This window comes from Trachurus trachurus, assembly GCF_905171665.1.
Source record: "Trachurus trachurus genome assembly, chromosome: 17".
NCBI classification, from domain to species: Eukaryota; Metazoa; Chordata; class Actinopteri; order Carangiformes; family Carangidae; genus Trachurus; species Trachurus trachurus.
In genome coordinates, this window is record NC_139900.1 from 13,855,238 (window position 1) to 13,869,358 (window position 14,121).

A 14,121-nucleotide genomic window follows, 5' to 3' on the forward strand; every position below is an offset into this window, starting at 1 on the left:
CTAAAAACACCTTGGGGATAAATCTGGGGATGCAATCGGTTTATGTGGTGCTATGTGGTGAGAACACATGCACCCTGCCTCCACCTCCATCTCTGCCAATGTCACAACAGCTAGCATCAGCAACATGAGGAGAAATGTATTTCTACATTTATGTCTCTGTAATTCCCAAGTGGGCACTAAGCTCTGAGCCTCAGGGCCTTGTCTAATGTATTCGTGCCTTTACACCATAAAGTCATGATTTACAGTTTATATGAGTGACCATAAACAACTGCAGACATTTTAAGATGATTAGGCTTGTAAAGTGATGGAGTTAAGTGTAATTGAACAGCTCACACACGCTCACAGCTCACATATTTTATGTTTGACTATAGGAAATATGAGAATCAAAATGTAAAATAAAAAATATGAGTTTGATTCAATTTACGACTTTATTTTCCTGGTAGACAAAAAATGAAATATTTATTTCTACCTTTCTGCAGAACATCAGCAAAATCTTAATGCAGTTAAGCTCATATACTAAGTCAAGTTGAGTGAACTTTGTTGTGTGGAATAAGCCGTGATAAATCAGTAGTGGAAATATGTAGCAGCAAAATATAGTATAAAAAGTAACAGTGTGCACCATTTTCAATATATATAATAGATATGATTAGAATATTAATACTGATTAGTTGATGTACAAGCATGATTTTAAAATAGTCTGTGCTGCATTTAAAAAAAAAAGTACAGTATGTACTTTTGGTTTAATGGTTCAATTTATGATAATACATCAAATTATATAAAAGAAAATCTTAACTTGTAAATGTGACATTTAAATAAATGTAGTGGGGTTTCAATAATTTGGAAATATTGAGTGGCATGACATTTTAAGAGTCCAGTGAAGTAAAAGTACCTTAGAAATATAGGCTACTCAAGTGTAATACTTGATAAGATGTTCTCAACATGTTGGAGTGTAAGATTTGCTGTTAATAAAGGATAATAATAAAAAACCTTTTTTTTTTCTTCTTTAAATTGTGAATCACATTTGAAATGTTAACTGAGACAGGATGTACACAAGAGTCGTATTTGTGGTGCAGCGGGGAGAATATTTCACTTCCAAAAGGTTAGAAGTCTTTGAGGGTTGTGGCAACTCCTTCGCAGCAGAAGTTTGCATTATTGAACAACTTTATTGGCTTTTCAAAGATCGCGGAGGAGCTCTTCTCCAGAAAAAATAACTACTGTACTAAACTAAATCAAACATAATGGAGCTGCATGGAAAGCACAACGTGGGCCGGGGCCTGTGTGAACTTGAGCCATGTGGAGGAATCCATACACCGGGGGCCTGTTCGATCACAGCTAACACTTTGATTGGGTTTTGTTTTAAGTCTCTTAAGTGAAGTTGTAGCCGGAGACTTAAAGTACTCTGCTGTAACGCATGTTCAAACCTGACCTTCCTGCTGGTGAGAGAGAACCACAATCATAAACTTAAAGCAGCCTCAGCATTTTTTGGCGAATGAAACTGTCGTCAAAGGTGAGCTCGACAAACTCTTGTCATATTTCCTCAACAAGCAGAGGCCACACCGCAGCTGCCAAATCCAGGGATTGGGCTCCTTGGATTTGCTGTTGCCTGGTTAATCTCATTACAAGAATGAATTAAAGGGAAAAATTGCTGACGACTTAGATGGAGCCCTGAGGAGGTCATATCAGACAAGACAGAAGTATTGTCTAGTCCCTCCTAATCCCTTCACACACAACGCACACACACACTCACACACACATAATTTGTCAGTTGCATGAAAGCAGGTGTGATTTTATGAGATGTGCACACAGAGCTGCAGGTTTTTTCTTGTTCATTTAAGAATTACTTTTGGTGCCAGAAGATCAAATCACAAAGTGCAGAAAAAGACTGTGATTGAAAGAATAAAATTAAACATAAATAAATATATATATCTATATTTATAATATAGGAACATGTCATTGCAGCTAATAACAACAGTGTACTTTGGTATTAATTTCATTACTATTTATGTGCTATTTACAGAATCTGGGCTAATTATTAGGTTAATTATACAGATTTGAAGGTTGTTCATCTAATCGCATTGGCCTTTAGATTAATCACTTACTAAGGGATCAGCAGCCTTTTATACCATTTACTGCTTACATTTTGCATGGCAATATGAAAACATTTGCATGGTCTAATGTAAAACTTTAGCAATGTGCATGGATGTTTATTCATACATTGTAATTTTTAATTGCATACGCAACGCGTCAGATACATACATTTCATACCATGGAGCACGCAACGAAAACAAACCTGTTTCAGAAAAGAAGGATACGATGGATGGAAAAGGAGAGAGGGAAGTAGTAAAAGAAAAAAAAAAGTTTGAATTGACTTACCTAGTTCACACCAGTAAGATGAGCGCTAAACTGGTTTTGTCCCAATTCAGGTTGCAGAAAAACAACCAAAAAAAAGTCAGAAATGTGGATGAAAAGCCTTTGTAGAGCTCACAGGAGTTGTCTCTGCAGTGTCCCTCTTCTATACTCACAACTACACGGCCTCCCACTAACCAGCCAACTGGTCCGAGCTCAGTCTGCTGCCAGCTAGCTGCCTTAACTAAAAAAGACCTTTTAAATACAGATTCGTTTCATCTCCATTAGCTGGCCTTATCTCCTGTGGTAAGCCCTCCCTGTCCTGACATCACTGTGATCTCCCATCCAACTGCTTGCCGCACCTTGCAACTGATGTGTAATTACTATAGCAGCACTGGTCCTAAGCATGGAGTGCTAAACCTCTTTCAACGTTTACCTCACTAATCCCTTGTTAGCACTTTAGGCCATAGTTAAGACACCTAAATGCTTAGCTTCCTTTTCCAGTGGCAAAATGGCCAACCCCTCCTTAACCGCTCTGTGGCCACATGCAGAGAAGCTACATGATGCAGCTTGTAGACTTTATAAACCATAGAGATCAGTCTTGTTTTTGTTTTTCTTCACATGTCTAGTTTGGGTGTCAGAAGTATTGTGCTCCCCAGGGGAGCCAGAGGGATGATGACCCAAACATGCTTGCTGGTAATTTGCTAGAAATCTGACTAAATGTTGTTGGCCGGATCATCCTCTCAGACCACTTAATCTGACAGTTTGTGCTCACCAACCGCTCACAGCATGGGCCTGCACCCCTATGAATTATTATGTTTTCTTTAACGCCTGGTGGTGGCAGCTAGCTGTGCACAACTTGGGTGGCTGGATGGTGATTTGGTTAAACAACAGATATGATACAGAGTTGAGTGTGTGTGTGTGTGTGTGTGTGTGTGTGTGTGTGTGTGTGTGTGTGTGTGTGTGTGTGTGTGTGTGTGTGTGTGTGTGTGTGTTGGTTAAAATTCTGAAAATTATTGAATGTTTGGTAGTTTTGAGCAGAGCTGAAGGGGCTTCAGAGATTTATGCAAAAAAAAAGCAGAAAAAATATTGATATGTGATAACTTCATAGCAGTTCTTTTGTGCATCCATTTCTGGCCACTAGGGTCCCCAATGTGTGACAAATTTAAAAATCTGACACCACAGAAAAAATAGTGGTGCAATGATGAAATCAATGTTGGTGCAAATGTTTGACATATCCAAGACTCTGATAACCAGCAATGCCCCAACCTCCCACTATTCATTATATTAAAAAAATCTCATATTTGAAACATGTCTTCAAACTGGCATTTAAAGGGTTAAAATCCCCAAAATTAATGAACATTTAGTAGTTTTGAGCAGAGCTGAAGTGGTTTAAGAGATTTATACAAAAAATAAATAAATAAATAAAATAAATATATATATAGCCTACATAGAAAAAAATATTGATATATGATGATTTTATAGAAGTTCTTTTGTTCTTTTTTTGGACACGAGGGTCCTGAAAGGATGAAACTTGTAGGAACCCATGAGTTTTTAATGGTAAAGTAGACTCGCAGGAAATGCAGCAGAGGCTGTGACATCTGCAGGAGCATTTATGGCTTGATCATAATCACATTTGTTTCTAGTTTGATTTACTTTATTTCAATTTGGCCACATGTTTGTATTCATATATGTGTGCACGCAGTTGTATAGATTATCATAAGGCAATAATCACTGATAATAGGTTGTGGAGAGGCAGCACTGATCAGTTCAGACTCTGAACATGAACTTTGTGTCTGTTGTGCTGCTTCATCAGACTTCCTCCTCTGCTCCTGTTGTAATCACAACCACCACTAGAGGCTGCCTGTGGTTAAAACCAAACCATGGGCTGTAATAAGCTGCAGACACAAACAGACAATGGGCTTGTTTATACTGGAGGAGATTCTCAATCATCACTTTAAATAATTATGATTTGTTATAATAGTTTCAGGAAATCACAGTTGCTGTATTGAAGCTCTACCAGGTGAGCCACCTAGTCTGAGATGACTTTGAGAAATGTTCCAGTTTGTTCTCATAACTAATTCTTTAGTTTCACGATGACCTGCCCTGTATCATGCTGTTAGTAGATTTTTCATCTAATGTTTCATTAATTTATGGGTTTGGCTCTTGGAGACTGTGTAAGCATCTTTCCCAAAATTACACTCTTCTATTATACTTGTCTCTGTATCCTGCTGAATATACATCTCTGACATGAAAAAGTACCTGGTCATAAACATAATCCACAGGTGTACTGTGGCACTAAGTGATGCTCATTTAGCATTAATGGACCTGGTGTGAGCCAGGGAATCGCTTACTTCACTGTTACAGCACATTACAGCACATTACGCAACATAAGGCATTTAGAGTCCTCAGCCTGATGATCAGGTAGTAAGAGAAGTTTTGTTTTGTAGCATGCACAACTAATGTGTAGAAAGATGCCATTCTGCACAGTAGAGTCCTTCTCCTGCCATCTCTCAAATAAAACTATCTGTCCTTTCAACTAGTTAATGTATCAGTACTTCAACAAATACATAGTTTTTATTTGTTTGTATGGTATTAATACTTGAACTCGAACAAAGGATCTGAATATGTCTTTCACCACTGCAGCAACCAAACAAAAAAGAAGTGGTAATGGCCGGAGCAATGAGGAAATATTAACAGTACCTGGCTATAATACATCATATTGTATTAATTTAGTTTTTTATTACAGCCAGTGGACAAGATAATGTTTCAGGTGATTTGTGAGGCTGATAATTTTTGTTGGAAAAAAAGAGAGAAAAAGCCATAATAAAGGATTTAGGAATTAAGTGAACAGAGCATTAGGACATGTAAACCGCTAATTTAGGAATCTCCTAGGTGTAAGCTTTTTATATGGGATTTTCTGTCCTTCTTGGTTGCACCCAGCCAGCATTACAGATTCACAGTAAGGCGAAAGGATCAGAGCAGGTTTAACCTCGAGAAACAGGCTCAGCTATAAATTCACTGGGTCAGTGCAGACACAGACACCATCCATCTTCTAATTACAGTCAACAATCTGGTGTCCGGACAACCTGCATCTCTGAGGTCTTCATAAGTTAATGACAATGATACTGAAACTGTAATCCCACCAAGGAGGAAGCTTTACGTCTTCTACACATAATGTAAATCTTGTTTAGGTCTCGATTAGTGAGATCCTGGATAGTAGGATTCTTCAGGATCAAGAATCCTTGAAATTACAGGAAGAGCCTTAGATCCATTCAGAAAACACCTACTGCACATTTAGTTGTTCTCTATAGATAGTCTGCAGTTTGCTCTTTTTATTTACCATGGCCACTAAATGCTAAAAGGTTATGAGTGTACAATGCAAAGTTAATTTTTCATAGGTTTATATTTTTAGGCTGGTCATCGTGAAACTAATAGCTCTGACCACATGCTAGTGTGCATGCATGTGAGACATCTGGGGAACATCTGTACATTGTTGCATCTACCAATGGATGTTAGTTCACATTAGCTAACTAGCACGTAACCATATCAGGGGGTTGATGGTAGTTAGTGTCTTAGTTTACCCCCAGACTAGACACTGAAATTAAGTCTGGTTTGCAGAAATATTGTTTGCAGTTTCTTCAAAGATAACATAAATATGAGTATACAGTATATAATGTAACACCCTCATAATGGTGTTATCTAACTAAATGCAAAGAACAGCATATATTCATTGCACTAATAATATTTTTACATTCATTATTCATTATTATAATTAACTCAAAACCACAAATTCCTGTCTCATTTTTGTGCTGAAAGGAACGTCATGGGATCAAGAAAATCACACGTAGTACAAAATTTGATGCCAAATGTAGTTGTCAAAGTATTTAAAAGTAGCCTACTGAAGTTTTTTGTCATGATGTCACCCTACATCACTGTACAGTACCAGAGGAAATTAATATACATTATAAATAAGACTTTTCTAATTGTTTGCTTAAGTTTTCAGCCAAGGTCTGCACACAGAACGAATCAGATTTTTACACAAACCTAACAATCATGTGTTTTTCTGTCAGAGGTCTGTTTAAACATAAAGATAGTTATGTGAACAGGTGCCAATTCCCACACACACACACACACACACACACACACACACACACACACACACACACACACACGTTCTTTAAATAGACATGATGTAAATACTAAGGAGGGGCTGCACAATGTGGCCGCTGATATAAGCGCCATCAACACTCAGACCGCCACTGTTTCCCGGTAACACAGGTAAGCTGCAGCTATGATTCCCACCTGGTTACTGATGTCACTTTTTTGTGTTTTTTTTTTTTGTAAAACAGAATAAATGTTTGTTCCCTACAGGTTGTGGAGACAAGATGAATGCCCTCCAGGTGATTTCCATCACTCTGCTGTCCGTCCTGGCAGCTAACGCTCAGGTCATCGCCCCAGGAAGATGCCCCAAGGCTGCTGTTCAGGAGAACTTTGACGCCGCCAGGGTGAATGTCCAACCAAGTTTTTGTTTTTGTTTAAGGGTCAATGACATGATGTAACCCAATGTCAAGTAGTGTAACCAGTATTTAAAAACAACAACAACAAAAAAAACAGACTATATACAGGAAACTAAATCTGGACTCAAATGTGGAATAAATTTAATTCATTTTTGCAATGCAACACTATGTCTTTTAACAAATTTACATAATTTGTCACAATATTTAGAAAAAATGCAGTGTTTTTAGAACAGGTCCTGCTCAGTATTGCCAAAATGCATTAAAATTTGAATATAGAAGTACAGCAAAAAAAAAAAAAAACTATTTCAATTTAATGTTTTAAGCTTGTATCCACTGTAGGTGGATAACATATCCAATATTTATCATTATTTTGTGGTTACACCATTTGACATTTTCAGGGGCATTCAGTCTTAGATTTGTTAAAAAAAAAAAAAAAAAAAAAAAAAAGGTTAAAAATTCAAATGACATAAAACCAGCATGAATACAAAACGTACATTTGAACAAATCTGATTCATGCTTGTAAAACAATTTTTGAAGATATTTCTGGATTGCTCATCTTTCCAACCCTTAATTTGTCACTTGGGCAAAGCAAGGCTGTATTTTTCTGTTTCCAAACTCAAACGGTCAATTATTGTGACTGAATAAAAACCGAGCACTTGCTACCTAAAGAAATAACAAACCTGAGGTACAGTAATGCATGTATGTTCTGTGTGCTTTTCTCTGCAGTATCTTGGTACATGGTACGACATCCAGAGACTGCCACACACTTTCCAGAGAGGCGAGTGCTGCACTGCCACCTACAGCCTGAAAAGCCCCGGAGTAGTCGGTGTCCTCAACAGGGAGCTGCTGTGAGTAGTAATTCACATCCTTTATCTAAAAAAGAAAAAGAAAAAAGAAAAGGATGTGTCAGTATAACACAAATTTCCTTTGACATTTTTCTGTCCGTCTCTTTAGTGCTGATGGGACCATTAACGCCATTAGCGGCTCTGCCACGGCCAAGAACCCCTCTGAGCCCGCCAAGCTGCTCGTCTCCTTCTTTGAGAGTAATGACCCCTAATTTATCACAAACTTTTCTGCACCACTGCAAATGTTATATTACATCTTTGCAGGTGTTGGATGGTTTTGTAAACTTGCAATAATACATAAAGATGATTGTTTATTTGACTGTGCCGTCCCTTTGCACCACCAGACTCCCCCCCTGCTCCGTACTGGGTCCTGTCCACCGACTACGACAGCTACTCTCTGGTCTACAGCTGCACCGACCTCGGCGTGCTGCACGTGGAGTTCGCCTGGATCATGAGCCGGCAGCCCACCCTGTCGGAGGAGACCCTCGAGGAGCTGCACAGCCACCTGGCCTCCATCGGAGTCAACGTGGACAAGCTGCTCACCACCAACCAGGATGCAGCTTACTGCAGCGCCATGCAGCAGTAAACTGACCGAGAAGTTATTATGATCCTGACTCAGCCGACAGATCTGCACGCTGCTGTGTGGTGTTGTTATGACTGTACTCTGACTGCTGTGCGTCTCATTGTAGATCTCATGCAAACCCAATGCAATAAATCTATTTAGATTGATGAATGTGTTTTACTTTTCATTTCTGTGGTCTGATGAAACACAGTAGTGATTACTTTTGAACTGTTTATTTCTGTTGTAATGTTGAAGTCAGTTCCCGTATTGAAATGGTTGCTTGGTCAACGGGTTATGGCAGTGGTTCCCAACCTTTTTTGACTCGTGACCCCATTTTGACGTCACAAATTTCTGGCGACCCCCGATCACATGCAGTCATGTGATCGCGGCCGTCAATCATGCGTCAGCTAAGATATTTTTATATGCTGCATTTTATTTGAACTCGATTTAATGTTGAGAAAGTGAAAGTATAGAATACAGTTGTTCAAGATTATCTGTGGTGTTTTTAATCATAGATTTAAAAAGAATAATCATTTGTTAAAAGAATATTTTTATCAGTAATTTTTTTTAATCAATTACTAGACATTTCAGGTGACCCAATTTGAATTCTAGGCGACCCCACATGGGGTCCCAACCCCACGGTTGAAAAACACTGGGTTATGGACTGAAATCTTCAGCATCTTTAGACAGTAATCTACACACGGCCACGTCTGAAAATCTGACAACCAGAGAGACAAAGTGCATGTTCTGCAACCATAAATATCAAATATTCTCCTCTTTCTTTATTCAGAGGTAAACAAATCAATCTTATTGTTCAGTCAAGATGTAAATATAGTAACCAGATCTCCCCCAAAAATATGTGGGATACAGACAATAATTATGAGACAATGTGGGGCGACAGCGACCACTGCCAATAAGAGGTCGTCTAAAAAGTTCTAAAAAATAAACACACAGACTGCATATTTCAATTACACTACTGGTGCTTTTATCCTCCAAATGCAAGACTGCAATACAGAGTAGAACATCTCAGTGCCATGGGGGACGTCTCTGTCAACATGGGAATCAAACCCACACTCTTCACATCAGGAGTCACACTTGTACAGGCAGAGCTGAACTTGACAGACACACTATCCTCTCTCTCTCTCACTCTGAACACTGTCTGCCTGTCTGTGTGCATTTGTGTGAGTATAGAGAGCTAGAGGAGTCCCAGATAATCAACACATGCAGTTGGATAGGTCACTGCAGGCAGGGGAATGCCATTGATGTTGAGTTGGTTACAGTGATAACAGCACAGGTTGGGAGAAGCAAAATGGACGATTCAACAACTGACTGGTGACAGTGGCAGGCTGGATGTCAGGGTTGGTGTGATAATCTGTGATGGACATGGGAACAGGAAGAAAGTCTGGGGACATCTGGTGGGTGGATGTGAAATTGCGGACAAGAAACCAAGCAGGGATAAACTGTGTGATCGTCAAAATCATAAAGCCAGTTCTTACAATAGAAAGTCAAAAGAAGTCATTGTCAACACAGCTTCATTACATGATATTATTTCTGCTGGTTCTACAAAATAGGCCTAACAAACTCCAATGACCCATGTTTTATTGTGTCCAATGTGAATATGAATTACAAACTTTACTGATGTAAAACCAAGATTAAAACCTAAAAAACTAAAACTACATTAGGAAACAAGATACAAATCTATACCTTTACACTTCTTGCTTTTGTGTGTGTTTAGGTTCAACAGTATTCCTTGTAGTTCAGAATGAGCTCAACATCTAAAGACAAAACACACGACATGCATTTTCTTTCTACAGGTTTATTGCATTGACTTTACATAACATTCACAAGATGAGGCACGCCGCAACCTGTACAGAGTGAGTCATGTCATAAGTCCACGTTGTCCTGTTTTCCCCACAGTCTTTGTAAGATGAAATAGGAATATCTCTGTTTACTGGTCCATGGGGGCGCAGTAATCCAGGTCCTGGTTGGTGGGGACCATCTTACTGACATGAACGCCGATGGAGGACAGGATGCCGTGCACGTGCTCGAGGGCCTCCTCAGACAGGGTGGGCTGCCTGCTCAGGACCCAGCTGAACTCCAGGCGGAAGATGCCGAAGTCGGTGCAGCCGTAGACCAGAGAGTGACCGTCGTAGTCAGTGGAGAGCACCCAGTAGGGACCAGGAGGAGATGGGACTGGAGACAAGTTAAAAAAGAGTCAAAACTACTGGAATATTCAGTCAACAAGTTAATATTCATAATAACTTGACTAAACTTGAAGGTTTGAATGAATGCATAATGGATGAGACGTCTTTACTGTCAGTGAAGGAGACCTCCAGCTTGGCAGGCTCAGCAGGGTTTCTGGCTTTGGCGGAGCCGACGATAGAATTAATGGTGCCATCATCCCTATAAAAGGACATAAAAAACCAATTTAGCCGAGTGTTTTCTTGTATTTCTAAACATTTGTTAAAATATATTGTGCATCCTTAATGTTTTCATTTAGATTAGATACAGTGTGAAAAGATTACTTGATGATGCTGTGTGATCATGAGGCAGGAATCTTTGCAAACAATATTCAATACACATGTTTACAATGTGGACTTGCTGCAGGAATCTTACAGTAAATCTGATAACATGTACTCACAGCAGCTCCCTGTTGAGGACGCCGACGACTCCTGGGGCCTTCAGGCTGTAGGTGGCAGTGCCGCACTCACCCTTCTGGAAAGGGGTTGGGAGCTTCTTGATCTCATACCACTTACCAACGTACTGCAGGGAAAGCACAAGATTTCAAACACCCTCTGTAAGTAAGTGTCTTTTTTTTTTTTTTTGCAAAACAGCTCATGCAAGACATTAAGAAACAACAAAAGGAAATCAAGGAAGAGCTCTGTATTCACCCTGGATGAGTCAAAGTTGGCCTGAACAGCAGGCTTGGGACATTTGCCGAACCTCAGGACATGAGCGCTGGCTGCGAGAACACAGAGCAGAGTCAAGGAAATCACCTGCATGGCCTTCATCTTACCACCACAACCTGCAGCAGGGAACAAGACAAACAAACAGCAGGATTACTGAGGTGCTCTCCTGCTCCAGAGCTCAGTGGACAAGATGCATGGAGTCACGGCTGCAGCCTGCACACCTGAATGTGATCAGCTACGACGTGTGTGCAGGACTTTTGGTTTCTGTGGGCCTTTTATAGGTCGAAGAACCTGTGGCTTCATCACTGATCACATCTACGGCCCCTCCTCTGTGTTTTCATGGACGACTGTTGTGATGAGTGTGTGAAAGCTGGCACCTGTTCAAATGAAGACCCTGTTTAAACAAGGGGCGATGGCAGGTGAGGGATGTTATCAGATCTTTGTAGTTGAATTCATCTGCATTCATTTACCTCTATCATTCATTCATTCATTCATTCTTCTGAGCGTTATTGATTCTTCAAAGGAATCTCAGCAAAAAGCCAGAAACTAATATTGAAATTAAAAGTCAAAGTCAAAAATTATACAAAGAATTAAAAAGTGTATAGCCTACTAATTTCCAGTAGATTGTGACATCAAAGCAGCAGAGTCATGCATCAAGTTGATATGTTGTGAATTTAAGAAATACATTTTTAATTTTGTTGACTTTAGAGTCAATGTTAATGTGCTTTGGTGGATTTTTAAAAGAAGTAGGCCTAACTGTTTATTTAGCTTTAATAATTTAGGTTTCCCCCATAAATATTAAGACTGTGATATTAAACGACATTATGCAATCCCTAAAATATTTATTTAAAAAAAAACAACAAAAAAACATTGGAAATATGTATTTGCTTCCTTGACTTAAGTGACAGATGAGAAGATGGATGTGTGGTGAAGTTGTAGCTTTAGCAGCTGGTTTGCTTAACAAAGCACAACAAATAGAAACAGGTTGAAACAGCGTAAAGGTAAGAAAATCCACCTCCCATGGTCCCTAAAGATCACGAAAAACTCTTCATGTACTTTTTAAAGTGCAAAAACCAAGGCACTACACCTGCTCAAACCACTAATTGTTGTTTTTACACATTGGGTTTTCAATATATTGATAAAAAATTATATGTGGAGTGATAATTAATTAAAGACATCTTTTGTTTTTTCTGGACTGCTAATGGTAATTTAGCATCATATTTGCTGAACAAAATCACAAATTTCTTCTCTTTTCTTATTTTCTAACTAAGTCTTGACAGCAAATAGAGGCATATTTCTCTTTGAGCCTCATTGAAAAGTACTCTGCTAGTCAACTAAATCTCTGAATAGCCTGAAGCTAAGAGAACCAGAGCCGAGGTGTAAATACACAAGTGGTTGTTGTTGTGGTGAGAATGAGCTCACTCAGTTTCTCATCACGTTAAAGTGGAATTTGACCTTTTGACCTTCCAACGTGATCCATTCTCAGGCATGTTTGACCAAAACACTTAAAATAAAGGCATGTTCTCTCTCTGTTAAAGGATAACCACCCACTGTATCACTTAGTTTAACCAAACGTTCACCACCTCACTCAGCTCACTGATAACACTAACCAGCATTTTATCACTCACTGTATTATATTAATGCAGTTTGTTTGTTTACTTTTAAAATATCATGGATATAATTTCCATCCTGCCATATTTCAGCGATTTTAATATTGTTATCTTTTCATCTGCTCTTACCTGCCCAGGGACTACAGGTGGAAATAAATTCTGCTATAACCTGGCTCAAGACATCTTTTCTTGTCCCTATACGAGATCAATGTTTATTTGCGCGTTGTCCCTGTTTTGAATAGATAAATTCCTATCCTATCCTATATCCAGCGGGTGCATGTACACCTTTAAAAAATTAAATCAATTTAGTGATATACAGTAGATTATCTTTCATAAAAGTATCTAAATGACATGCTAATTAAGGAGAACTTTGCTTTTAGAGAGAAAAAACATGTTCAATGTGCAACAACTTGCTGTTTGAAATTTCACATGAGTTTGTATTTCATCAAATTTAAACTGGTTCACTTGAATACCCGCTTACTGTTTTGATCACAGCATCCTAAGGGAAATCAGCCATTTGTTTACTATTTGATATGACGCCATTATCCGGTCCAGTGAAATGTGAATAAAATGCATCAAATTTAACCTGTGGGAAACTTTTAACACTGAGCCGCTGTTGGTTATGATGCTATTGTTTGCGGTCTTATTGTATTGATCTGTGATCCTGTGCTGTCAATTATTTCTCAAAGCACATCCGCCCTCTATACTTAACCTAATCTTACCGTTGAATTATACAGTACTTATTAAAAGGCAGATTTGTATTACAATTGTTCCTCTCTAAATATGGCTAATCCAAGTGTTTATCCACAGAAACCTGTGGTCAAATTACTTCCTAACACATTTAAGACTCAATTGAATAACTTATTTTTATGTGACAAAATATGACTTGTCCTTTTACGACAACGCTCTTGACTGTATCGAGTCAGTCTAGGTGAAAGGTCACAGTGTTGCGACATTTTGTGACCTCTGCAGTTATTCAGCAGCAGGAAATATTCTCAAGCCCCTTACAGTATGTGTGTTACGGCACATGTGAAGACATTTTCACTTCCACATGTTTAACCTACAGCGTGTTTGTATGTGTATGTGTGTGTACACAGGTGCTAGAAACCCCAGCTTGACCCCATACTTAGCAGTATGACAGTTTTACATAAGGACATAAGGAAGTTTGTTGCTATTGCACGTATGAAATTTGAATTTGGCACTCTTAAAAGCAAGATTTTTTTTTAAAGCAAAGAAAAGATGACAAAACTAGATAAAACAGAACAATCCTAGATAAAACAACAATGAATAGATGACAGCCAAATTCAGTGGTAAATTCAAAGCAGCAGT

At 38.8% G+C, this 14,121-nt stretch overlaps 2 protein-coding genes across 2 annotated transcripts; one reads left to right on the forward strand and one right to left on the reverse strand.

Annotated features, from left to right (window-relative positions):
- Window positions 1–6,734: 6,734 nt before the first annotated feature.
- Window positions 6,735–8,297, forward strand: LOC311000165 (apolipoprotein D-like; the record flags this gene model as incomplete). The annotated part of the gene is made up of 4 exons (XM_083990803.1): window positions 6,735–6,854; window positions 7,593–7,714; window positions 7,821–7,909; window positions 8,056–8,297. The coding sequence occupies 4 exons, from the start codon at window positions 6,735–6,737 to the stop codon at window positions 8,295–8,297; spliced, it is 573 nt and encodes a 190-aa protein (XP_083846929.1).
- Window positions 8,298–10,221: 1,924 nt separating this feature from the next.
- On the reverse strand, window positions 10,222–11,284 carry LOC311000344 (apolipoprotein D-like; the record flags this gene model as incomplete). Its single annotated transcript, XM_083991024.1, has 4 exons — window positions 10,222–10,466; window positions 10,588–10,676; window positions 10,915–11,036; window positions 11,165–11,284. The coding sequence occupies 4 exons, from the start codon at window positions 11,282–11,284 to the stop codon at window positions 10,222–10,224; spliced, it is 576 nt and encodes a 191-aa protein (XP_083847150.1).
- Window positions 11,285–14,121: the final 2,837 nt, after the last annotated feature.